Source organism: Meleagris gallopavo, chromosome Z (assembly GCF_905368555.1).
Source record: "Meleagris gallopavo chromosome Z, MGAL_WU_HG_1.1, whole genome shotgun sequence".
Lineage (NCBI taxonomy): Eukaryota > Metazoa > Chordata > Aves > Galliformes > Phasianidae > Meleagris > Meleagris gallopavo.
Genome location: NC_139435.1, coordinates 33593933 through 33621669, shown reverse-complemented (window position 1 = coordinate 33621669; position 27737 = coordinate 33593933). Strand labels below are relative to the sequence as shown.

Genomic DNA, 27737 nt, shown 5'->3' with positions numbered 1-27737 from the left:
CATCCATAGTAATTTTCTGTGAACAACTCAAAACTTATGTACAAAATTATATATTCCTTTGTAAACACAGCTTTGAAAATAGCAGATGCTGAGGATGTTGTTTTTCCATTTTCTAAAATTACATAAAGTCTCAAAGGAAAAATCGCAAAATATTTGGTGTCTCTATCCTGCTCCTTTAAAATAGTAAATTTTTTGGTACTCTGCCTATACTAGATTCTCTCCTCTTAAGCATATTGTCAAGCATTACCATCAGTTTTCAGTGTTGATAAAGACCCTTTTCTTTCATAAATTTCTCCCACTGTAGTGGAATTTTTAGTACAGTTCCTTCAGGCTGTGTACTAAAATTTCAAATTGAAGTTTCAAACTATGGTTTCTGGTAGAGTTAATGCTATTATTTTCAGATTGTGGATATTCCCTAGTAGATTTATATAAATCTGTACACTATGTGTAATGTATACATTTATGACACTGCAGTGTAACTGACAATAACATTATGACAGTCCATTTCCATGTTGATCTAGTTGTGATTGAGCAGCTCGAGACTACAGCTATCAGCTGTCTGAAATAGGCGCAGCTGTGTTGCTTGCAGACCCGAGTCTAGAGCTTGGTGGTGGTGACTTCACAAAGGCTTCCTAGGAAACTGACCCAAGTACTTGTGCCCTGGTCAGAAAATGCTTGAAAGCAGGAACCACAGAGCACTGGTCAGGATGTTGGCGAAGGAGCTTGGTCATGCAAGCCAGGGAAGGAGCTGATCAGTTCAGATGTGCTCTGACAGTATGATCTGCTTCTCAAAGTTTTTTTTTTACATAATTGTTTCAAGAGATTGCTGCTGAAGAGGTTTTCTGCTCTAGAGCATCTGCTGGGAAAGACCTGATCCGTAACTTTTCCTTACCAAATATGCGTCCAGTGTCGCCTGTGCCTTTGCAATCAGTGCCATCCTTGAAGACGTGCGTTTGTCAGCTGTGCTCCTGTGGGTATGTAAGAGTATGGGGGAAGGAACTTGGAACGGAAGTTCCCTGCTAGCAAAATACACTACTCGTTAGTGCTACGGATGTTATTCACTGCTCTTAAGTTACAAATGGAAAATTATAAATACTTTTTTCCATATGGGATGTACTGAATGATGTAGTTCTTGGTTTTCTTTTTTCTTTTTCATAGAAATATACAAATGGCAAGGAGATTTCCCATTTTTCTTTTTACATGGATTGCCTCTCTAAGAGGAGAGCATTTAACTTTTTGGCCACAAATCTGCTTTCAGATACATCTTTCAAATACATATTACTAACTTCGAGTGCTTTAAATCAGTGAAAGTGATCCTTCCTCTGTAAATGCACAAATTATGGAAAAGGTGAGAACTTTGCAAATAGATGAGACTACTGAAAACAGCTAGATTTGTTAGTATTTGTGTCTTTTGAATGTATGCAAACTCTTGAATGCAATAATTAGCTTTTGGCCCTCTGATATAAGATCCATTTTTTCCATGTTTGCAAGTTTAAAAAAAAAAAAAGATGAAGCAGGGAAAAATATTGACTCATAACTTAGTTTGTTTTAAAGCCATAAAATTATAAAGAAGGAATGTATAAGATGCTGATACGGAATTCATGTCAGATTGGAATGTATTACACATGATGAATAACAAATGAATAATAAATACAAGTACTCCAGGAAGAAAAATATTTTTTTGTTACCAAGCTGCATTTTTAAAGTATTTTTATTTGTCTTATTTGTGAGATGCAAGTGCTTCTGCTCCTTCCATTCTTCATTCTGAATGCATTATTCCTTTATTTGATAAGTGGTTTTGTTTGACTTTGAGACCTGTGTTAAAGAAAGGCAACAGAGATCTGATTGTTCTGTTAGTGGGTTTTGGTATCAAGGACCTAAACTTAAAGCATTTGGATCTGGATTGAAAAGGATCCTTTACTCTATCCAAATAATGTATACGTTTGTTTTTGAGGCACTTAATCTTTCAGAAGCCAAACAGACTGCTAGGATAGATGTTTTGCAAGAGCAGCTAAATAGGGTGTAGATAATATCTTGCCTGTGGCCTGTCTTATGAAAAATCCAACTGGAATATGGGTTGCTGCCACATTGGCAGTTCTGAATTAAGAAGTAATGGCAAGGAATATGGTGCATGGAATCAGATCATCACAGAAATTAAACAATTTCCAGTATCTCAGTACTCAGCACTGATGAGGCTGTACCTTGAGTACTGTGTTGAGCTTTGGGCCCCTCAGTACAAGAAAGACATTGAGGCCTTGGAGTGTGTCCAGAGAAGGGCCATGAAGCTGGTGAGGGGTCTGGAGCACAAGTCTCATGAGAAGAGATGAGGGAACTGTGATTGTTCGGACTGGAGAAGAAGAGGATGAAGGGTGACCTTTCTCTCTCTTGAACAACCTGAAGGGAGGCTGTGATGAGGTGGTGGTTGGCCTCTTCTCACAGGTAACTAGCAACTAAAGGGAATGGCTCAAGTTGCACCAGGGGAGATTCAGGCTGGATGTTAGGAAATAATCCTTGTCTGAAAGAGTGTTCAGATGCTGGAATGGGCTGTCTGCAAGGTGATGGAGTCACCATCCCTGTAGGTGTTCAAGAAACAATTAGATGTTGTACTGAGGGACATGAGTTAGTGGGAAATGTTGGTGATAGGTAGACAGTTGGACTGGATGATCTTGGATGTCTTTTTCAACCTTGGTGATTCTATATAAAGTAGCAAAAATAAAATTGCCTTGCATCTTAGGAATTTTTCACTGCTTGCTTGCAGTGCTTGCAGCAGGAACTGCTGAAGGCTAGTCTTACCAGTAAAGACCACAGCTTTTAAAAAGACCAAGGTTTTTTTAGTAAAGACCAAGAGCAGTTTTACTCAATGTATGTCTATAAGCATTGTTTCTCAAATAGTGGGGATAGCTAATTGTTAGCAAATCTGACTTCAACAATTTACAGTTTATCATTTTGGCAAAATTTTCTTCCTTTTTGTGGGTAGATACGAGAGCAAAATTAATCCGTTATTTCAAAATTTCTATTTACTGAATGGTAAAGCAAATGGATCAAGAAGAGTTTTTGTGGTTAGACATTCTGATGGTTTCTGAACATGGCAATGTAGAAGCATAGTGTTCTGGAAAATGGAATAAAGTATTAAAGCCTTAAGCTTCTAAAGAAGGAAATTTTGAGGATAGATCAACAAATATCAAAGAAAATTAGCATCATTAAGTTGCTTAAAATTAAATTCATGGATCATTGAACTACTGTAGCTTCTAATGAGAGAAGCTGGTCGTTCTCCTCTTAATCCTCCAATCAGACAGACTGAGTCTTTTTACTAAAAATAAGTTCAGTTTACAACAGCACAGAAAACTGCTCTTGGCAGGGTTTTGAAGATAGATTCTGTACATATGTTGGCTTTCTTAAGTCATCTAGGAACTTGTGGTCTTCAATCAATTTTCAATCTCCTTCCTAGAATCCATTCTTTGCCTGAAAAGGTTATGGCAAAGCATGTTTGTGAGTGCACCAGGAAGTCTGTATTCCCTTAAGGAAAGAAATGACTCTACTGCATATGAGTACTGTATTTTTTTTTTTTGTGAGACTTGTAGCCATCTGCAAACTATGTGTTTGCCTTTTTGTTACTTAGTTTGCCAGTGTAATTTTCAGATCTGAGTTTTGTATTCCTGGCAATACTTGACACTCAGCTGAACTGTGGCAGTAGTGTCTTATGAGTAATATTTTCTGCAACCATGTTGTTCTAAATATTTGAAATAGTGGCTTCTAAGTTATAGTTTGATGTGTGAATCAATCTCTGTGATTCAGTTATGATAGATTGGTTGGATTTAAATGGTCTAAAGATCTGCAAATTGTTGATATCTTTCTGCTGGATGCTCCAAGCCTCTAAACTAATGTACTAGTGCCCTTAAATATAGCTGTCCCATCTATCTTCCCTCTCTCAGTTTAGATATAGTGTGATGAGGCGCTTGCTGCTCCTTATTGTGTATATGGAAAGAAACGACTTGGGACTGTGAATCCTAGACTTCCCCTTGGAGTTAGTACACAGTGGTTTCTTGTATCTCAGGATGTGTCATACTGTCAGGAGCATTTCTGAGCTGCATACACTTAATGCAGGGAACTGGCAAGATTCAAGACTAAGTGGTTGGAGAAGTGAGTAGAGTGCACCCATTTATATTCTTGGCTTGGTTAACATAACCTTGTTTTGACTGTTTAGTATTGAATTCTACTTCTCCTGATTTTTGTTTTTTGTCTTTTCAACTTACAGAGAATGTAAATAGGTGTCTTTTGAAGCATATCTTATTGTTGCTGGATTGGTCTGCTTTTACAAGTAGAATAATAGCTGCTATTTACTGCTGTAGACACTTTGTTCCTCTGACAGACTGTTCAGATTATTCTAGGTCTGGCGCGGTGAAAGGGGATTTGTGAAAAGGATACTTATTCACATTATACACTCCTTATACACAAGAGACGATTCTAAACAGCTTGCTTCTCTCAAAGTAATTCTACTGCATGAGTCATGTCCCATCTGCGTACCATAAGATAAAAGCCCAAGATAATGGGAGCTTGCAAGAACTGATTGTTTTTGCCCCTTGTTTGTTATTATACTGAATTTTTCACCAGAAGATGGCAGCAGGTTAACATTAGTCGCAAATATTTTGACTGCTTACTGTTGGATAAATACAGAGATACTTTCCTAAATATTTGGAACCAAATAGTTTACCATAGGCCATAGCATGAAAACCAACATTTCAAAGTTCTGCATGTCAAGCAGTTTTGTGGCTTTGTAGGTCTGGCTGCGCCTGGTCTGCCAGTCCTCTGCAAATGTTGGCCTTTACTCCTAAACCTCAGTGTTAGGGTTTCACTTGATGGCCTTTCAAGAACATTTATTTTGGAAGAAAAATCAAAGGAGGTAGAGTTGATGCTTAAATTAGTTTGCATTTATTGTATATTGTATATTGCCTTTTAGTTCAGGAAAATGTTTCATTCTCTTCCTAGAATTAATTTCCTTGGCAATATACTGCAATTAAATATGGGTGACATTTTCTGTGGCAAAAGGCATCAGTTCCAGTTCTTTCTCTGCTTCTCCTACTGTATGGTTGAGAAAGAATTTTTGTTTTCAATGAGAAGACTAAATATTGACTGAAGTCAATTGACGGAGTTCAGTAGTCCTGGCAGATATTTTGTGGAAAATAAGCAGTGGTGGCCAGAAAAACAAAGGTGTGGGTTTCTTTTGTTGTTGTTGTTGTTGTTGTTGTTATTTTTCCCCTTGTAGCAATAAATGAATTGTTATTGTAGTAAATATTCATAGATATATAATAGTTTGGGTTGGAAAGGACCTTTAACAATCATGTAATCCAATCCTGCTGCCGTCGGCAGACATCTCACTAGATCACAGAGCATCCAACCTGGCCTTGAACACATCCAAGGGTGGGACATCCACAGCTTCTCTTTTTCACAGCAACCTTTTTCAGTGTCTCATCACCCTTTGAGTAAAAAACTTCTTTCTTATATTTAACATATATCTCCTTTCTTTCAGTTTAAAACCAATACTGCTTGCCCTACATGTCCTCGTAAAACATCTCTGTCTAGTTTTCTTATAAGCCCCCTTGAAGTGTTGAGAGGCTGCAAAAAGGTATCTCTAGGGCCTTCTCTTCCTCAGCCTGAACAACCTCAACTTCTCTGCAGTGCTGTTTTCAACCCATTAATCACCCAACTGATACTGATTGGGATTAGCCTGACCCAGGTGCATCACCTTGCCCTTGGCTTTGTTGAACTTCATGAAGTTCATGTGGGTCCACTTCTCAAGCCTGTCCAGGTCCCTTTGAATGGCAGCCCTTCCTTCTATTCTTTCAACTGCAGTTATCCTCAAATTTGCTGAGGATGCACTTTGACCCCACTATCTAGATTGTGGATAAAGATGTTAAACAGCACTGGTGGATCCTGAAGGGATATTGCTCATCACTGATCTCCACTTGGAAGTTGAGCCATTTACCAGGAATCTTGTGATGCAGCCATCCAGCCTATTCCTAGTCTACTGAATAGTCCAACCTTCAAACCCATCTCTCTTCAATTTAGAGACAAGCATGTTCTGTGGGATGATGTCAGAACCTTACAGAAGTTGAGGTAGGTGACATAAATTCCTTTTTTCTCTTGTCCTCTAATATAGTCACTCCATCATAAAAGTCCACTGGATTCTAATAACTCTTCTGCTGTTTCTGCTCCCAGCATGTTTCTCACATCTCTTGGTGCATCTGAGAGCATCTGCTTTCAGCATGTAGCTTCTTTCCCTCCTCTTATTTGCCTGTTGCACAATCTTTTATGATGGGAAATCTGCAGAACCTTGTTTTCAACTTCAGTGAACAAGGCATATTTGCCAAATATTCCAGCTTGTCCCTTTCTGGTCTCTTACTTCTTGTCACTAACCTCATACACCAAATGTGTTACAAGTCTGTTTAGTTAACTATAGTGCCATTAGATGTAGTCAAAATAGTTACAAAGAGTGCTTCTGGGTGAGCTTCATTTTCCTTGTGACAGCTGTGAACCTATTGTCTACAAAATGACTTGTGATGATCTAAGGTTTTCAGACTTCCATTTTTACTAATAGCTACTCATTTTTTAAGAGAAAAGTTACTTGGATTTGATGTGGACAACCTGTTAACCATTATTTTACCTCAAACTCAAATAGAACTCATTCTGCATTTACAGCTGCCAACACTGCACTCCATCTCTTTCAACAGGTGAGAGGAAAACTTTTACTTTTAGACATTTGCCCTAATGACTATTCTGGAAAGAGAGACAACAGGATTGTCCTACAGATCTTGCACAGAGTTGAACATGAAGAATGAAGGGAAAATGTTTATCTTCCCCCTCAGAGCCTTTAGCCTCTACCTTTTCTGGTCCAGGCCCATGTCGGTGGGGCAAGCACTGCTGTATAGGACCGATCTGTCCTGTTATGAAGAGGACCAAGGCTTATTTCACACAACCACAAGGAAGCAGTGCAAACTTGCAGTCAGGATTTGAAGTGTTTTGCAGCTTGACTAGGTCTTTGAGCTGGGAAGGTGCAGTATTTCCAGTGCTGATTCTTTCTTTGACATACAGAGTGATTTGGTGAGGCAAAAGAAGAAGAACAAGAGGTCATTTTCCCTTCCTGCATCTCCTATGCATCTTTGAATCACCACTGAGTCTTTGTTTGCTGCTAATTTAATTTCCTTATCTGAGTAAGGTGAGGGTATGTTGTTCTAATAGACTTGTGGTAGTCTCTTTTTGCTTTTCCTTTTCCTTGGTACAGCCAGTCAGGAAGCTGCAGTCTGTATCCATGCACTGTTGATACCACACAAAACCTGGTCAGACCCATGACGTCCTGTTCAAACACAGATTAAGAGGTTCTTAGAGTCCTCAGTATCGTAAAATCTAGGTCCATCACTCAGAGAGCATTTTCAGAGAGAAGTCCAGAGAGACCCATGGTGCTGCAGAAGCCTTTATCCAAAGGGAAAGTGATATGACATGATCTAGCACTGGCGGTCCCCATCCTTCCTCATTTTGGCTCTCTATCTGAGCTCCCAAGGGTGGCTATCTGTCCTAGGGAATGGGAGGATGGCCTGGAAGGCATATGTAATGCCCCTGCACTCATGTTTTTAATTTGCTCTGTGGGATGATGTTTGCTCTCTATTCTGGCCAAAACCAAATGCGGTGCTGGGCACTGCACTTCTTGCCATGTTTTTGGAACGCCTGGAATACTTTGGCTTCTGTGTTAGATATGTATGAGTTTTCATAAAGAAAAGGTTTTAAAAGCTAAAATCTTCAATGAAATACACAAGTTGCAGTTTTCAGGTAGGGGAACCCAGAAAATACCGTACAGCTTTAGTTAAAAGAATGTATTTTTCCCCTACTGAAGCATAACAGTGACTCTTACTTGATTTGGTTATAATAAAATTTTTAAACCAGCCTAAACCTTGTCAGAGGTGACTTTTGTCTAGTTGTACAAATCCTATTTACAATCCAAGAAATGTTTTTCTGATGAAGAGATTCTACTACTCAAATTCTTACAAAAGGCCATTGAGAAGGATGTGGAATTCACTCTGTGCAAGTTTACCATTATTACGAGCATCTTAGATTTGATCTGAAAATATCTTAGGTTTCTCTAAAGTTTTTAGGAAATCAAGATGATAAATTTTAGCACATAGATTAGCAAAAATTAGCCCTCATACCATGCCCTGATAGAGCTAGACAAAGGCAAAGCCATAATCTTTTAACTATGTAAATGCTCCTTGTATCATCAATGAGTATATAGATATATAATTGACAAGTATACAGAGAAGTTAGGCTGGTCTTTAGAGAGCACGTAGCTGGAAAGATTGTCACATTGGAAAGGGTAATCGGAAATGAATGGAAAAGCTTACCCGTGTCCTGGGCTTACAGAAGAAGACTCCAAAAGGAGCAATCTCCAGAGACATAGCCTTCCTTAGTGGCAGTCAGCCCTTAAATGGGGTCTAGGAGATGTGAAACCAGGCTCCACCACTTCCACTCACACAGCTGAATTGCCTTCACCTGACCCATTGCCTGCCTCAGGAGATCAATCAGAGATTCAGGCCGTGATTCAACAGTTCCCACACACTCCTTCAATAAAATTTAAGGTATAGTAGTAAGTATTTCATGCAAATTCCAATCTTCCCATAATTCTTACTGCTCTTTGTTTAAATGTTCAAACAACTGCCTCATGACTGAATACTCTGTCGTGCTGCAGCCTGGTAGAAGTTGTTGGAATACAGTACTACTGATGGTATAGATACAAGGAAAACTTGTAACTCTCCAAGAACTGTCTGGTTATAGTTCTCTGTCTGGGATCTAACTTTGTTAGTCCATATCCGTTCATGATAAAGAAACTATCAACTGTTATCTATACTTTCAGGACTAGAGCATGGATAGCCATATGCAATAATAATATAGTTATCCAATGTTATCATCATGGCAAAAACCAAATCAAATTTTCCTACATGAGGTCCATTATTGCTAATTTTTTCACTTACCATTCCTGTACTTGTAACAAATGTAAATAAATACACAAGAGATGGTAGGTATCATTGTTCAGCTATTGCTTAGAGGACCCTGTGATGAACCCACTATGAATAGGTCCGCTTTGATGTCAAGTGCTTGTATCTGTTGGCAGAAAGTGAGACTGCTTGGAGTTTCCGCCTGAAATGTAGGCTTTTTCTGAGTTGAAGTAAAAAACAAACAAACAAACAAACAAAAAAACCTCTGCAGCATGTACATGATATTTTCTTGTTTGTCTCTTTTCTTAGGATAAAAAAAATTAACCAAGAAAGGCCCTCAATAATTATGGACTCAGTTTTAACTTGGAACCAGTGAAATTCTGATGGTGTAATCAAACAGATCAGAATGCAAAAGCCATGTTATTAAAGGGAAGAATTGACTAGGAAATTATTCTCTCCCCAAAATGGCTGATTCTTTGAAATTATGGAAACTCTTCACCCACCAACAGCAAAAAAAATGGCTTTTAGTTCCAGAAATGGAAACATGTTAAGAATTCCAGGATTTCCAACAGCTTCCTTATGGCTGGAATTTTTTCATTCAGAGAGAAGCCTTAAGATTTCCTAGGCTTAGTTTACTCTATTTGATTTTTTTTTTTTTTTTTCCTCCATCAAAATATTTTATAGCTTAAGATCTTCTGTGCTGCAAGGCAGGTGACTGTTTCTTTCAACAGCCAAAATTTGCCTGTGCTTCTGTTTCTTCTTTCTCTACAATTTATTTTGCTAGACTGTATTGCTGCATTACCAACCAGGCTTTTCCTTATTTCGGATTGTAAATTTAATGCAAGAATAGAGATGATGTAAAACTGCCTTCTCAGAGTGAGAAACAAATTTAATGCAGGAGTGAGTGAGTTGTAAATCTTCTCCTCCTCTCATTACCCCTTTCATTCTTGGCTTGCATTTAGAAATTAGAAAACTCCCTGGTGTGACAAGGCCTTGGAGAGGGGTCTTGATAGATTGCAACACTGAGCAATAAAAAATAGCATGAAGTTCAACAAAGGAAAATATCAGGTTCTGCACCTGGGGTGGAGCAGTGCCAGACACAGGCAAAGACTGGAAGATAAGTGGCTGGAGAGCAGCTCAGCAGAGAAGGATCTGGGTGTCAGTGACATCAGGCTCAGCAAGAGCCAGCAGCGTGTCCTGGCAGCCACAAGGGCAAGTCGAGTTTTGGGGTACATTAGGTACAGCACAGCCAGACAAAATAGAGGACTCTCCTGCTCCATCTAGAGTTGGTGCAGCCTCACCTTGAATAGAACTTGTAATTCTGTGCTCCACGATATAAAAAGGATGTCAGTGTCCTTGAAAGCATCCAGAGGAAGGCACCAGGGCAGGAAAGCTTGTCCAGAGAGGGGAGCTGAGTGCACTAGAGTTGCTTAGTCTGGAGAAGAGGAGGCTGAGAAGTAACTTCACACCTCTCTGCAGCCCCCTGAGGAGGGAAAGCTGAGAGAAATGCTGGGCTTGGCTCCTGGTTGCGAATGACAGGATGCACAGGATTGGCAAAGTGTTGCCACAGGGAAGGTGTAGACTGGACATTTGAAATTTTTTTTTTTTTTTTTGTAAACATAGGAGTGGTCAAACACTGGAACAGACTTACTGGAGAGGTAGTTGATGCCCCATGCATCAGCGTGCAAGTGGCATATAAATAATGCCTTAATTTTTTTAACTTCAGTCTCTCTCTCTGAAGAGCCTAGGCAGTTGGGCTAGATGACCTGTGTAAGTTGCTTCCAACTGAACTAGTCTAATGACATGGATCAGAGCAAACAGATGTTGGAGATCTGGTTTTATCAGCACTCTTTATGCTTCCTGAGTGCTGGATCTGTTGGTGAAATCATGCTTTTAGAATATGCTTTGCAGAAGCATTCATTTTTACTGTGGCACTAAGCTCAGGACCTGTTAAAAGAACACAGGAAGTTTTTTTTTTCTTAAGTAAGTCCTCTTGTTGTACACCAGTTTAAATCCACTAAACTGCTAACTGCAAATGAATAGCTCCTTATTTCAATAATGTAAAAGGGAGTTACATGTCACTTCAGTTCCTCTGAGTCTACAACAGTTTTTAAAGACCTCTCCAGATGCCTCTTCATTAAAATTACTATATTTTCTCAAGATCAAAGGAAGTTAATTCTCCTTTTTATAAAAGAGAAATGAACCAGTGGAATTTTTCAAAAAGTAGAATTTCTAAAGCTTTGCATAGGGAGATCCCTACCATTAAATGTAGTTAGAAATGTTCTGGTTTAGAGCTGTGTATCCATCCCACTTAGCAATGGTCACACCACCTTTGTGACTGGATTCTGACTCCTTCTAGCTTGCAGGAGAGTGCAGCACTTCTTAGGCAGAGTGGCTGCAGAGGCTATGACAACACAGCTTGCTGACCTTCACATCTGAGTGTCCATGGCTGACTGAACAAAGAATAACTGAAATTGGCTCCTTTATGGTCACTCTGATTGTATTTTGTTACTGCCAGAAAGTTAGTGTTGTGGCATTCTTCTGGTGTAGTGTTTGGGAAAGAAAAGCAACATGAAAGGCATGGAACAGAATGATGGGACCAGAATTCAGCAGGCATTGGTTTGGATACAGTTGTCCTTGGCAGCTTTTGCAGTGTAACTTGGTCTTTTTCTGCCTCCGCTTGTAAAAATAAGACAGTGGTAACTCATTTTGGGGTGGGGCTGAGAGGTGAACTGGGATTTACTGACAAAGAAGCTATGAGCAGAGATATAATAATGTCATGTAATCACAGAATGGCTTGGTTGGAGGGGACCTTAAAGGTCATTAAGCTCCAACCCCCACGATAGGCTAATTCATTTCTGTTACTAATCTTAATTCATAGATTCATGTGTAGTATCTGTTTCTCTGTGATCTCCTCTCTTGTTTTTCCCCCTCTGTTTGCCACATCAATGTTTATTTCTACTGCAGTCATGAATTATGGTTAGTTTACCAAATTGGAAAGGAGTTACTGGGTTTAGGATGAACAAGATGAACAAGAGCCTGCATGCTGTGCGCGTAAAAATCTGCACCAGTGGATGTGACCCACATCTTTTTGCTTCGTATGTACTTCCACGTCAGACACCATTTTGTCCTACCACCCCTCTTCTGTCATCTGTCACATAGCAACAAAATGTAATGGAATATTGGTGGAAATACTGCAGCCATACCTCCAGTGTCTGCCTCTGACATCATGAGCCACTGTGGTAAAATAGGAAGCATTACTTTTGAGGCAGCCTTCAGAAATCATGAAGTCCAAACTGCTAGAATAGTTATATCCATGAATTTTGTTCCTCTGTAGTGTGAACACACAAGCAGACAACATAAAATATTACATCTGTATAATTGGCTCTTAACTTAATCTAGAAGGGAATCACTGCCTTCATTTGATACTTGCCTATCACACTTTTAAAGGTACTGTTTTATGGTCCATAATAGCCCTGAAATGCAGTTGTGCAGCTTGGTACTGAGTGGGTAAGTTGTCCTTCCTTTGTCTCTGTCTCTGCCATCCTAGTTAGAGTTCACTCAGCAGGTCTGCATCCTGAACACCCACACAAACTTCTTGGCAACTATCTGTGGTAACAGTATTGATTTTAAACATCCAAGCAGCTTGCTTCATGTAGAGCATTAACATTGTCTACTCAACGTAGTTCATCTTTGTGGCTACAGATTAATTCTGTGAGGGCCAATATGTAAATCACTTATTTTTTAGTTTATATGAAATACCTTTCTTGTTCTCTGTCTCATCTCAGACAAATAAAGTGTGTGCCTACTTGATGTGTGGTAGTATACTCTACAATGTAAGATGTGAATGAGGTATGTGCTCCATCACTACTGATTAGGTGCAGTGGGTGTGCAAGCACAGGGAAGGACTTCAGTAGATCATGCTGTAGAAACCTGTCATAATGAGTTTGCGTAAAGTGGGATATGCAGTGATTGTGTTAATGTCCTGAAATCTAAGAGCTTTCAGGCATGAAGTAAGGATAGCATTTTAGTATTTTATGGCAGATCTAATTACACTATATCTGCTGTCTTGGTTGAGAGGGGTAAGAAACTTAGTTCCCAGTTGAAGAACACTGAGATCACTGTATTCATTCTATGAGAGCTAAACCCATTACCACCCAAATATAGCATCCCTGCACATAGGTATCAACCTGTTTACTATCAAGAGAGTATTCCAGTTTTAAAGAATACTGTTTCCATGAATAATTTATAATAATTATATGTCTGATTGGATCTTTCTTTTGCTAATGCCTTGGGTCAGCTGCCAAAAGTAATGCAGCCACAAATGTTTAGTATGCGCTCTCACAATGACAGCTTCAGGAACTCTTATAACTGAATTTTGGCATCAGTTTCTCTGTTCTTTCCTCCAAGTAGAGAGGATGAATGAATTCTGACAAAACAATAATTATGCAGTCTACAATATTGCCTGCATTTGCACAGGTTTTGTTTGAGATAGTGTCTCACTCCAACTTATAGGAGGGAGAGGAAGTTCTTTGATATCCATATACCTGGGGTGAGATTAAGAACGATGGTTCAAATGTTGGTCCGACAAGTTTATTACAGATCTTAATCAGGGAGATAGGGAAGGGGAGGATGGACATTATTATGAATTAGGGTAATTGGGAAGGGAAGGAGAGCAACAGAAAAGATAGGAAAAAAGAAGCAATGAGTCTTTGTAGGCAGCAAGAGGGAGATAGTCACTACCATGGTTCCAGTGTGGTTCGTAGTTCAGTCCTCAATAGTGGATAGTCATTGGCCATTGTTGTTCCATTGAGAACGATGGTGACCACGGTGATGGTGGCAACTTCTCAATGGTAATGCCAACTTATTTATAAGTCCAAAGTGGTCGAGTCAGCTCTCTTTGGAGTGGCAGCTTCTGGCTCTGGGATTTCAGCAGAAACTCCTTTGTTCCTATCTTCTAGACCTTGCCAGCAGATAAAAGGGAGCAGGGAGGCACCAGCTTGTAACTTGACTTCACAGGATACAATGGTATTCTTCAGTCTCCCATAGCAAACTGGAGTTATTTGGTCACAGTCTAGATCTTCCACCAGTAAATAGTCCTGAGCAATTTCTTCCAAAAGCAAACAGCTCTAAAGAAATGCTTTCAAATGTAAAATTGTTTACACAGCATGTATAATTGCCACACAGCAATCCCCATCTCTCATCTCCTAGAGTCTCATCACAAGAAATACCTCAGAAAGCAAGCTTTGAGCAAAAAAACCCCAAAAACCAAAAAAAACAAAAACAAACAAACAAAAAAACAAAGAAGTATTCATACAGATAGTGACAGGATCTTTACAACTTCCTTTCTATTCTAAATATGACAATATGCTTAACATTTTCTCATGTTACTCCAAAGAACACATGTATGAAAGAGATAGAAATATATTTAACAAATTATCTCCTACGAATGTTCAAATACTAAACTACAAGTAAGTCAACAAAGCCCTCTAAATTGTATTCATTATTACTAAAATCATATTGATTACTGTTAAAGAAACAGTAAAGCATTTGCTCATCAAGGATATCTGAGATGAGATTGTCAGGAAGATTATATCAAAGCTTGCTTCTTGGTTTCAGATGCAGAAAGTAAGATAACAGTGTGAATAAAGGCAGGAGTCACTACGAGGATTATAGTGAGTTCAGTACAGAGGTTTACTTGGACTGGTGTACTGATGGAAAGTTGTCTGAATATGAGCCAGCAGTGTGCCCAGGTGGCCAAGAAGGCCAATGGCATCCTGGCTTGTATCAGGAATGGTGTGGTGAGCAGGACTAGGGAAGTCATCCTGCCCCTGTACTCGGCATTGGTGAGGCCTCACCTCTAGTACTGTGTTCAGTTGTGGGCACCTCAGTACAGAAAGGACATGGAGGTGCTGGAGTTTGTCCAGAGAAGGGCAAGAAGGCCTGTGAAGGCCTTGGAGAATATGCCCTATAAGGAGGGACTGAAGGAACTGGGAATGTTTAGTCTGGGGAAAAGGAGGCTGAGGGGAGACCTTATTGCTCTCTTCCTATATCTGAAAGGTGCTTACAGCAAGAGTGGGATTGCTCTCTCCTAACCGGTGACAGGTGACAGGATGAGGGGAAATGGCCTCAAGTTGTGCCAGGCTAGTTTAGGTTGAATATCAGGAAAAACTTCTTTACAGAAAGGGTTATTAAGCACTAGAATAGGCTCCCCAGAGAGGTGGTTGAGTCACCATCCCTGGATGTGTTTAAAATCCATTTGGATGTCATGCTCAGGGACATGATTTAGTGAAGGGTTGTTAGTTAGGGTAGTATGGTTAGGCTGTGGTTGGACTTGATGATCTTTAAGGTCTTTTCCAACCTGAGTGATTCCATGATTCTATGGTTAAAAAGGAAGACCACAATTAGTGCATGTGGCTTTTGAAAGGGACACGACCAACAACATGTAATAGCAAAAAACAAAGTTTTGACCTCTTCAACCATATTGGCCTGCTTACTGACATCATAGGTTCCTGTGGTGGCATTCTGCTGTGGGTGAAGTTGGTGGGCCCTGAGTTCTCATCTTTCATTCTTTTCCTGCTGTTAAGCACCGAACATCTACATGTGGGTGTGTCTGTTATTTTAAAGTTTTTACCTGAACTCACATCAAAGGCTAATGTACATGCAAATGTGTCAAACCTCTCTTCCTCCACTTATATTCATTTGTAGGTTATCACTGATCCATCTATTCTAACAGATTAACATAGGATGGGTGAATGTATATGCAGGAAAACAAGTGAAGTCTGGGATCCAGAGTTCGACATTCTAATATGACACAAAGGAAAAAGCTTATGAGCTGTGTGGGAATTCAGTTAACCTCCTACAGGTCTCAGGTTGAAGTTTTGGTTTTGTTATGATCTCAAGGTTTGTAAAGCTTTTCTCCCCTGATCTCTAGTATTTATTATCATTTACTTTTTGTTTTGGAACAGCTCGTTGTCTAAAAGCACAACCTTGTGCATTCCATATACCTTGGCCACAAGATGATTTCATTTTTTTCTGACACTATTACCGCATCCAATACTTAAATGCGATATGCTTTCATACTTTGCAAATGGATACTCCCCTTCATAGACAGCTATTTACTATCCATCCATCTGTAATGCAGTCATATAGCCAGGCCTCTGATTTCATTTCCATTGCTCGGAAGAGATCTGCACAAATAAAGACTCGTGTTCAGTGATTTTCTTTGCTGTTGGCAATCAGTTCTTGCTACAGAACATATCCCATTTCTTTGGTGCATTTTGATATTCCTGTTTTTCTTTGGATGATATTACAGTTCCCTACAAACAGAAGATTTGTATGATACTGATTTGATCTGATCACTTGTGGAAGTCAGAGAAGGTGCAAGAAGCAGATTATGTGATCAATGGAGTGCTATAATATGTAACTTACATGCTGGTCTGATCACCAGATTTGATTGTAAAGGAAAATCATATTCTCCTAAACAACAGTTCAGGCATTTATGAGTCCTATGTTTTTCTCTTAAGTAGAAAATGGCATTCACGACGTCTGTGGCAGTAGTAGTATTTCCCAAAACTGATAAAATTATGATGTTAATAATAGAAATCACCATCCCACCTGTACTTTCAGTCTTCCATGGTAACCACAGACATTTAAAAATCAGATATTTCTAAGAAGTTAATCTTGAGAAATTCATGTATTCCACAGTTTTCTTCCTCCATCTCTGCAGAATGCTGTATTTCATCTACAGATGAGAAAGAACTGTGCTGACCGGGGAGACCTGGTGAATGCAGAAACTGAAATCAAATACTTTGGCTCTGGTCCTGGGCTTCAGGTTAACTATTAACCATTCTTAACACAAACAAGATTTTAACATGAGCTGGTAAATTCTTAATGTATTGAATCTCAGCTTCTGATTAAATGAACCCAACTCCTTTGAAGACATAGGAGTACAAGTTCATTTTCCTATTTGGGAGTTACGTTTATAGCTCTTGAAGGCTTCAAAATGTATTTTTATCTGATTTCCATCTTGCTTTGACTATCAGAGGAACTCTGAGCTGTGCAGATGCGACACAGAGATTGGTGTTAACTGTTTGGCTGCATTTTATGAGATGGAAACAAGCAGGATGGGCTGAAGATTTCTGTTTTGTGAGCCAAGAGTGAATGCTGTTTTTATGCACTGAAAGAATCAGTAGAGAAATATGAATTGCTGATCAACATATGATCTGCTGTCCGCCAAATCTTACATCCTTAAATGTGGAGTAAACAGCTACTCCAGAAAGCTACAAATATCCTGTCTGTGGGACAGAAACATGTGCTAGCCTGTGGCAACAAGTTACACTATCTCCTGTGGAAATAACTTCTTAGTTCTGAATGTTGTGCCTTCCAGACGTTTTGAGTCAGCACAGCAAACAGCTCAGTGTGTGATGTAACCAATTATGTTTGATTTATTTCTCCTTATTAAGTTTTTTAAAATGCAGTTTCTGTCTTTTTGGTCTTTATTTAATCCTTCCTCCAGGCTTGCATATATTTTGTTAAGTGCCTTTGAAATCTCCATAAATCTGAGATAGATCTGCAGAATTGGTAGGAGACCAACATGCTTACCGCAGGTCATAAGTGATCATTACATTAATGTACTTTCAAGTCTTGGTTTGCTATTTTTTCTTGAGAACACAGAACTTACGTTGATGTTAGTTTTTGCTTAGGAAAACTGTACCTAAAAATGTATTGCAGCAATGGAGCTCTCTGAGATACAGGGAAGTGGGTATACTGATTATTGACTTGGGAAAAAAAAACACAATTCCTCAAGCCACGCTCTTTCACATGATTGAGGTCTCACATGTAACTACCAGATTTCTTCCATAACTCTTAGTCAGCTACAAAAGCTATGCCTTTCCTTATCATGTTTGATTACAAATATTGTGCAGATTAATGTGGTAGACCATAATAAAGAATGATTTCAACAGGATTCTTCGGAGATGAATCAGCCAAAGAAGAAAAAAAATCTTAATAGTCAAGACTAACAGTATTAAAATATCAGTCTCAATGGCGTTTAGAAGACAGGGTGAAATTTGACAAATGCAAAACACCAGCAACTCTAAGGCAGCCTCCCATTTATTCAGCCACATAACAGTGGCTTCAGTACTGGAGAATTGTGTAGTTCTTTAATACATACTTATTATGCCAGCAGGATTAGAAAAGTTTAGCAAACTCCAAGGTTTAGCATTCTTCCACTCCTTGTTCTTAAAAGTCTATTTACATCAATCTCTGGTAAAATATTTCCAAGAATATCTTTCTGAATGTATAACTGAAGCTTTCGTTATGTATATCATATACTGGTAGTGAGTTATCAAAGATGATCATATTCTACTTGTACTCTGTTAGTATTACTCTAATATCTGTGGGCATGTGTCACAATTTAATACAAAATAATGGCAGATTCAGATTTGCTTTTCTGCTGTGTTATGAGGGATTCATTTCTGGGAAAATTGCTTTTCCTAGTAAGTAACTCTGAAACATCTCATTCTGGTGCTGTTTCATGCTTGAAGTTCAGCAGGGAAAGCAGAAATGTACCTAAAAAGTGAATGGACAATTGAGGTGTAAAGCCATTTGTATTGCAAGGTTATTCTGGTCCCCACTGAAGGCAAACTGCTTGGCAGCTGTGATGTCTGCTGTCTGCTGGAGATCCTGGCATTTGTTCCATCCAGGGCTTTTCAGGAGAACCCCAGCATTTGCATTGCCAGTTGTGTTTGCAAATGGATAAATGTTAGTTCAGCAAACCTGTTCCCTTTCTACTGCTGTGAGGTTTTCTGGAGGGGCACCTGAGTTACCCACCCTCACCATGCTGATCTGCAGGACCCTTTGTCTTGCCAGTACCAACAGTGGGCAGGCTCAGTCCCTCAGGACACAGGATCAGTGCTTACAGCACAGCCTGCTTACCATAGGCAGGGAGCTGCACAAAACCTCTGCTCCGAAATACTTGGAAACCTGGTGCTGCAAGAGCCCTTCCAAGCCCTGTGCATGCGGGTGAGCCATAATGGGATACTACCTGATGATATTAATGAAGTGTCATTAAGTCTTAATTTGCAAAATGCTACCACTGGCCAGTATCTGCATATACAGCGCTTGGAATGTGGTGAAAGAGGTGATATGGCTATTTCTCCCACCATGCTCAAGTGAATTCTGTCATAAAAAGCAGACATAAGGGTACTCTGCAAAGTCAAGCTTAAGACCTAGTATATTGTGTCACAGACTTTAAGAGAGTAGGTGTAGGAAAATGCACTTATGGGAATTGTGTGAAGCCAGCAGACCTGAAGCAGAAAGTGCAGGCAGATCATTTTCCCTTGGAGGCTGAGGAATAATTCCTAGGAGTTCTGAAAAACCAAAAATATGGCCAAAAGAGACAGTACAGATTATGTTGAGAAAGTTTTTGTCACCAAGTGCTTTTCTGAGGGGTCACAAGAACAGAAAGAAGCATTGTAGCTGCAAATGATTTCATGAGGGCAAATGATTAGATTCTTCTCTTCACCCTTCTGTTGACTCTGTTATTCATATGGAAGCCTTGTCCTCCTGCCCTAACACCTTAGGGTGTTAAATGTGCTGCACCACAGCTTCTTCTGTTAGAATTGACCTTTCACCAGGAGCAAGGACTGTCCTGGTGCATTACAATGTTGATCTACTGAAGCTGATGGAACCACTTTGGCTCTAGCTCACTACAGGCTTTTTTGAAAAAAGGAAAGATTCTCTAAAGTACTGAGAGAACAGTAAAAAGCAAAAGATGATGAAATTGTTCATATCATTATTTTAATCTTTAGAGCAATTCCATAGGTGTTCAGAAGACTGATAAGTACATCATATCAAAGTACAAACTTTGTAGAGAATTCCACAGGAGATACCTTTATGATACTTTGGCTGATCCTGGGACAAATATAACTAGTTATAGTCGGAGCATATTCAGATCATTATAAGGCATGTGTCTATTTTCCTGCACTTGTGCCTGTCAGAGCAGTACTGCCCAAATGTGAGTGAATAGATATTCCCAACATGTAACCCTTTTTTCTCACTTGTCTACTCAATTGAGCTCAATATGAGTGCAAAGTAGAACAATAAACTAATAAGAAATGGAACAAAATAAATGTTAAATATAATTTCCAGTCCAGAGCAAAAGGAGGTACTTTGCTTATCTCAGATTAATTTGCTTTTTTCCTTCATCTAGGTGAACTTGTTTTTCTTAGGTTGTTTTTGTTGGCTTCACTGTCTTTTGTGGCTGCAGGTTACAGGAGAAAGCAGAAACAAACTATTATTTTTGCAGGCTGTGCTTTTCCAATTTGAATAATCAAGTCTGTAGCAGTCATTGTACTACTCACCACTATTTTGTATTTGCAACCTCCAGCTGATTTACACAAGGCCTATTAAATCAGTTGTCATATAAAAAAAAAGTGAGACAATAAATTCTGTTCTACTTTTTCCCTTGCAGATGTCACCGTTGTCCACATCTGCTCACCAAGCCCTTTGACAAGAGTGAGAAGGCATGCGCACTGTCAGAGTACATGGAGAAATACCCACTTTATCCCAGCACTCTTCCCAGAGACTCTTTCAAGCCAAAAGCAGAATATGAGACGGCAAAGACATCCATGGAAGGCACTTCAGTGACAAAGTATGAGAAGTGGTGAATAAGAGTAAGGATTGTGCATTGGAGAATATATGTGTGAGAGATGGGTAATTGAGAAAACAAAAATGATTGTCTGCAGGAAAAAGTGAAGATTTACATGCTGGTACTGTACAAACACCTGTAATTAGCTGTGGTAGTGGAGGCAAGCAGTCATTTTTCTTGCACTTCCCCAAGATTGAGATGTGATCTGACTGGAGTATACATGGAGCACAGTGTCAGAGTCATGATCTTGGAGTTTGTCCACATTGTATTTTGGGTAAACTTCTGGAAAACAAACAGGAATATTGCCTTGGAAACCATGGATCATACTAGAGGAGCATTATTCTTTTGTTCTGTATTATGTATGAGACTTTGTATGTGTACCCTGAATGAGTAGTTTTCAACAGGACATGAATATGGTAAAGCCTGATGATTGGAAAGGGGCTATGGTATGTTCTTCAAGGTTGGCTCTGTGGAGTGGAGGATGACTGGAGGAAGGGTCCCATTTACAAGAAAGGGAGCAAGGAGGACCCAGGGAACTACAGGCCAGTGTGCCTCACCTCTGTGCCTGGGAAGATCATGGAACAGATCCTCCTGGATGACAAGCTTGATCACATAAGGAATGAGTGTGTGACCCAAGACTGCCAGCTCAGTTTCACCAGGGGAAGGTCGTGCTTAACCAATCTGGTGGCCTTCTGTGATGAAGTGATGGCATTGGTGGACAAGGGAAAGGTGACCAATGTCATTTACCTGGATTTAAGCAAGGCCTTTGATATGGTCCCCCATAACCCCATGACCCATAGTTTTGGTCAAAAAGAGCTTATGTCTACTTCTATTACTCCACTGTAGAACAGAGAGAGATTTGTATGAGATTGTTAACCTCACTGGGTGGAGAGAAGAGGGAATCTGACAAATCTGGCCTGCTTTGGATTGTCCAGAGCTGCTTAAGTTCCCTTTTCACAGTCCAGATTTCCAAAATTGAAGAGCTTGCATTTTTTCTTTACAGCTTGTATGCTATCCAGACGTTATTAGTCTGTGGAGACAAGGGGAAGTATTAATTTCTATATGTGTCCAGGAGAAGAGCATAATTCTGTCCTTAAAACAAAAGACTTAATGATGTTATTATTCACAGGAGAGATTATGTAGCTCATGAAGTGTTGCCACAGAAACTTAAAGAACCTGAAAAGCATGTCAAGAGTGATGAGAGAATGGATTTGACCACTGTTTATAAACAAGACTATAACTTCTACCCTATCTGTCAAGTACCTCCTTGCCTCCCCTGTGAGACAAGAGAAATTTCCAGTGCCAAGATGAACACAAAATCCACTTATAAGGGTATGTATTCTTGCAACTTCTTTCAGGACTTCACAAGCAGTTTCATTTTTGAAGAAGGCAGGTTGAAACCGTGTGCAATTCTGTGCAGGTGCACCAACAGATTGGATCTGCTGCAGACGCACAAAAATTTCACACAGAGATACAAGGTGGGGCTGTCAGCCTCACGTTAGTGACAACATTGGGTATCTGTGAGTTCACCTCCTTTCCATGTCTGGAAGGCCTGAAGGCATCCGAGTAGAAACAGGCCCTCTGAACTCCAGAATGTGGGTCAGTCAGTCAATTAGGATATATTGAACATAATTTGTTTTATCAGTGGATTAGACACTTTAGATGTGCAGAATTCAGTGGGTTTGAGCAGGTCATGAAGCGTGGCATCAATTTTTTGTGTGCTGCAGAGTTAATATGTTAGAGACATGTATGGGAGGTACAGACATCCAGACTCCATGCAGATGTCCAAAGCACTCAAGTTCTCCTGGTAAAACAGTGAACTGTGCACCTAACTGTGCCCTTATTTCTCAGTAGCAGTAGCTAGCTGTAGATGGTTTGGCCTTACGGGGCTTTGCTCCTTCCTCTCCATCAGCATTACTTCTCATTTGCATGCACTGGAAGAAAGATTTCAGCTATATACTCACAGAAACAGTGCTAGTTTTGGTCAAAAAGAGCCCCCTTTTGCACAACTCCCAGCTACCAATGCTGCTAAGCAGATAGCGTTATTGTATTTCTTAAAATATTTTTTAATGTTTTATTTTTCTTGTGCAGTATGGATATAAAAGCTGGTGGCTGGCATTGATATTTATCCCAATATAGAGTAACAAATATTTCTTATAACTCAATGATAAAGGAAGTAAAGAAATAGAAGGTATATGAATGCAATCATGCAGTGTTATGATTACCCATCTGCAATGACTGAAAGCCAGACTTAGGTACAGCTGCATGTTTACAATTTCAGGAACTGGAATTTTTACATTAAGTATACAGGAAATACTGTCTATTTAGAATGAATTTCCTTATGAAGACTATGACCCACAGGTGTAAAATACCCACATTTACACAAGTTTGAACATTTTGTTATGTATAGGCTATGTCACCAGATGGTGTCCATTGGAATAGCCTCAGCGAAGCCAACAAAGAAAGGCTGCTTTGCACAAAAAGAGAATCTTTCCTTCTGTATTTAAATGCCCTTAAGTTCTCTGTATTTGGATCATATGTGTATCTTTGTGTTTTATCAATGTTTAGGTCAATACCTCAACTGCTACTCCAGAGCTCTAATAAAATGTAACATAGCCACATTTGGTTATAATTTGCAGTATTTTTCAAATCTACAAATGGAAATTTTCATGCAAACCACCTGAAAGATCAAGTTTCATACTGAATTAGTTCACTTTTAAAGGCCCAGGTTCATAAAAGCGTAAGTTCTCATTGTGTTCTCTGAATGTTACAAGGTATTAGGTATTAGGTATTGCCACTCAAAGTATGAAATTTTGTAGCATGCTATTGCATTAATTATCATAATTCAAAAATTCAAGCAGCGTATAAAACATATAAACATGCTGCTTTCCAGCTATATTATTGTTCTCCTTTCCACTACACACACCATGTCCCAAATGAAACCGTGGGTTTAAGATGATGCTATTACATCAATCTGACAATTCATGTCAGATAACTTTGCATCTTGAGGTTTTGAAATCCTCATCTTCACAGACACAGGTGTAGCTTTTTCCATCCATTTGGAGGTGTGTAATCTAATTTCAGCACTGTCTTCCTTGCAGTAAGTAGTGTGAAACCTTCCAACAACATATGGTTCATATCCTCTGCTCATTTCTGTATCCCATAATGTTTTCAAGATTGTGCTACATGGGAAACTATTAATATCTATGGGATAAGAATTAGACTTACAATAAAACTGTAACATATTTTGAAAGAGTAGTAGCACTATTGTCTTACACTAAATAAAATGAATTCATAATGCCTATGAGGTCTCCAAATGTGTAGGGCTTTTACATTTTTAAAATTGAACACAGACTCACTTGTTATATTTTGAATATTTTGTAAAAGCTGTGGTTATCTCCAAAATGCACTGAGTATTTTCCACCAAGGATGGGGGAATATAGATCGTTTTTGATGGTTGTCATCTGAACTGCTAGATCTCTGAACGAGCCCTTGCTCAGAGACAGGTCCAGTCTCATTAGCTCTCATTTTTTGACACTAGATAACAGATCCCCTATAATGTCTCATGTCTGTGTACACTCTTGGTTCACCATACTGAAACATCTCTCTAGAATAATGATGAACTCTCAGCAGAGGCACAAGGTGTGGATCCCACCAGCGGATGGTGCCTGGACCTCTCTTATTCCCCTGGTAGAAGCATGAGCACTTGGGATGCTTTGATGGTGCTGGAACTTGTAGAGCGTAAGGCCTTGGCTGTGGTGCCACTGGCAGCAGCACATGAGTATCTGTGCTGTTGTACAGGCCCAGGTTCTCAGCTGCCTGTACTAATTAGCTGTTCACATAAGGACAGTCTTTCTCCCGGTTTGGCATAAAATGCTGTCCCACAGAGTCTGGGAGACTTTTCATTGGCTTCAGTAGGAGAAGGATTTTGGACACAGAATGCAGAAAGCTCCCCAGGCTGACAGGCCTCATCTTCCCTTCCACCGTCTTGCAAGGACCTGTGTGTGCCCCACTGTTCTTGCTGGGAGGAGCACAGCTCCTCTGGCCACTCTTTCCTCTCTTGTTCCAAGGCAGAGCAGCTTAATTTAAACTAGAAAGACTTTAAATAGACACCTAATTGGGGCAAAGAAAGGACTTTTTTGGTCAACTTCACATTGTAATGAACACATCCTTTGTGTAATTGTGTTTGTGCAGTACTGTGGCCACTGCTATTCAGAAGGAATAACTCTATTTGGGTTGGAGAGTTCAAATATCCTGATACCTCATTGCATCATTTACTCTCTAGTACTTTGAAATCCAGACTTCCTTCCTCTGCAGTCAGCTGGAAGCTTATTTGCCTCATGACTCTCAATGTGGTTTGAGGTTGGGAAAAATGAAAAAAAAGGCTTGGGTTTGCTCCAGAACTATTTCATTTCAACTTCCTACCAGTAACCATAATGATCTCTAGGGGAAGTTGCACAAGATTCTTAGGAAGGCAAAAGGATGGTCTTGTGGCTGCAGCACTATTCTGAGAGCTAGGCAGCTTTGCAATACATTTCTAATGTGAATGAGTGTAAATCTTTACACTGCCTCATTTTGCCTGTTGTACTGCTGAGGAAGGAATATATGAATATCCTTAAAATGCCTCCTAGAAATTCTCTTGGTCATGAATTTAAATAGCAGGATTAGGAGTAGGAGCCATCTCAGTGATATGATAGAATCCTTCAGGTCAGGGCAGTCTTGTTCTGCAAATTCTAGTAGCTTTGCTATTAACAAAGAACTGGGGGGTTATATCAGCTCCATCTTGGTTCCTGCTTGTGCTGATGACAGAGAGGAAAGCCAAAAGCAGAATAAATGCTACAGAGCACAAAAGCTTGCTGACATAAGGATGCACTGCAAAACTCTAAATTCAGCTAGCAGCAGAACAATCACATCTGTGCAGTTAGGAAAGCAGATCATCCTAAGAGAAGGTGTAAAGAGGAAAGGCAGCCCTGCAACTTGGTCTTTAGACATTTGGTTTTCCTTGTCCTACTGTAATACTAAGGAGACATCTGTATGGCCTCCTGGAGACGAAGGCATACTCTGCCTATTCTCCAAACTAGCCACAGTATAAATGCAGAAGGAGTCTGGAGTTCTTGCCATGGTACTTCCATATTAATGATTTCCGGTTGACTGAGCGTGAGGACAGCATTCAATTACCCAAAGAAAACATCTCTGCAAGACTTAGAACATTATTTAAATTTTCTCATTTTGCATTTCACCATCTCTGTAGGCAAGTACTGAGTACAGAATTATTTTCATGACACTTGATGTCTTTTCTTTGTAGATACTAAGCATTTACAGGAATTTTCTAAAGTGGCTGTTTCAATGGGTTTCTGATATGATTTGTCAACTTTTATGACTCCAAGAAATGTTTATTACAGTAGAAAATGTAATAAAAAACCTATAATGTTCTAAATGCCTAAACTTGTCAAAGAACTTCAGATGAATGTTTAGATTCCCCCTATGTTTCAGATGACTATATGCTGTGGGATGAACCAAAGACAGAGCTGATCAGACCAGATCATGGGTATCACCCATCAGAAGCAAAATTTGACCACAGAACTGTTGTTCAAGATGAGTATTTCTTCAGGGGACCTGTTGCAACTCAAAGCTTCAAACCTCTGAATTTGATTCAGAAGAGCAAGGCTCCCTTTGAGAATATGACAGATTATAGAGTGAATTACGTGCTACGTCCTCTGGAGAAACGTTACGTCCATCAATATGAGAAATACAAGCCCAGTGAGGTCCCATTTAGTGGCCTCACTACTAACAAAATTTCTTACAAGGGGCTGGCTGGTACACCAGCCAAATTGGCAAAACCATTCCAGCCAAAGTTATTCCATGATCCATTTTTCTCTTCAACTGAGTTTCAGGAAAAATACAAACCCTGGCCACAGCCTCCTATATTTACCAAAGAACCTGTTGAATATGTTCCTCCTGTGGAGAAAATGGACCTTCATACCACTACTCAGTTACACTACAAGCATCTAAATGGCAAGCCAGCCAAGGTGTGTCTACCATTGGCCCAGCATAATATAAGTACAGAACCATTTAACAGCTCTTCGACAATGAAAGAAGACTATAAACCCTGGATGTGCAAGAGAGTAAAGCCTATCACTCATGCTCCTGAGCTGACTTTCCCAGCCAAACCAATGGACTGCTTGACTACCTTTCGGACCCATTATCTGCCTCAACCGCTCATGCTTACAAAAAGCTATAAACCTCCCTGGCCAGGCCCTAGGCCTCACATTCCACTAGATGCAAAAACCATCTATGCTACCAGCTACACACCAAAGGGTGTTGTTAAATGTTTAGCCTCTTACAAAAATCCACCTGGATATATCTTTGAGGGAACCAATGCTGATGGTCACAAATTTTATGTCCCTGTTTCTGAAGAAGAATGTCTACAAGGTTGCCACTGAAAGAGAGAGTGGAAAAAGTTTACTGGGGAATGGATTCAAAGAGCAGGGTTTCTCTGAAGCAGCTACAAACAACATCTTGATTTTTTCGCAACCTTCTTTAAAACCAGTAAATGATTTTGTATTTGGAAAGATTTAAAAATAAACTAATATGCACACACTGGCTTTTTCTGAATCAGTTGTATAAATAAAAGTTTAAAAGCCAAGGACAAGACAAACTGATTCTCTGTATATTTTTTTCTTTTTCCGAACAACTACTTTTTATTTGGAAGAGATAACCTGCTCAGGAAATAGTAAGAGAGATAACATACACTGGTATAATTAATTGTTAGAATAACAAGAATTCAGGCACTTCCATGATGACAGGGGTAGAACAACCTCTTCAGGTGAATTACGTGCTACAAAATCACAGTTAGAAGTAATTAACAGCTGGACAGCAAATTCTGAGATCTGACCTTGTTCTTCACTTCCATCATAGACACATACATACACCATGCACAATTACCAAGTAAAGAGTTTTTAAGATTTATGTTTGTCACTCTAGGAAGCAGCAGGGAAAATCTCAAATTTGGCCCAGATTTGTAATTAGATGGGGTAATGCAGCCAATAGCCCAGCTGGAGTGCCTCTACCCCATGCATGCAGCATGGGAAATAATCGTGAAC

The 27737-nt window shown here is 39.6% G+C and overlaps 1 protein-coding gene across 1 annotated transcript; it reads left to right on the top strand.

Annotated features, from left to right (window-relative positions):
* The first annotated feature begins 296 nt into the window (after positions 1-296).
* On the top strand, positions 297-27223 carry SAXO1 (stabilizer of axonemal microtubules 1). Its single transcript, XM_019610486.3, has 4 exons — positions 297-974; positions 20458-20637; positions 21764-21966; positions 26128-27223. Exons 1-4 carry the CDS (start codon positions 898-900, stop codon positions 27075-27077), a joined length of 1410 nt encoding a protein of 469 aa, XP_019466031.1. The 5' UTR covers positions 297-897; the 3' UTR covers positions 27078-27223.
* The last annotated feature ends 514 nt before the right edge of the window (positions 27224-27737 follow it).

Bases quoted from the DNA above. Each gene is read 5' to 3' on its own strand.
- SAXO1 (XM_019610486.3), top strand. From the start codon at position 898: ATGCGTCCAGTGTCGCCTGTGCCTTTGCAATCAGTGCCATCCTTGAAG. The intron at 975-20,457 runs GTATGTAAGAGT...TTTCCCTTGCAG, and splicing joins TGTCAGCTGTGCTCCTGTGG to ATGTCACCGTTGTCCACATC. The intron at 21,967-26,127 runs GTATGTATTCTT...CCTATGTTTCAG, and splicing joins CACAAAATCCACTTATAAGG to ATGACTATATGCTGTGGGAT.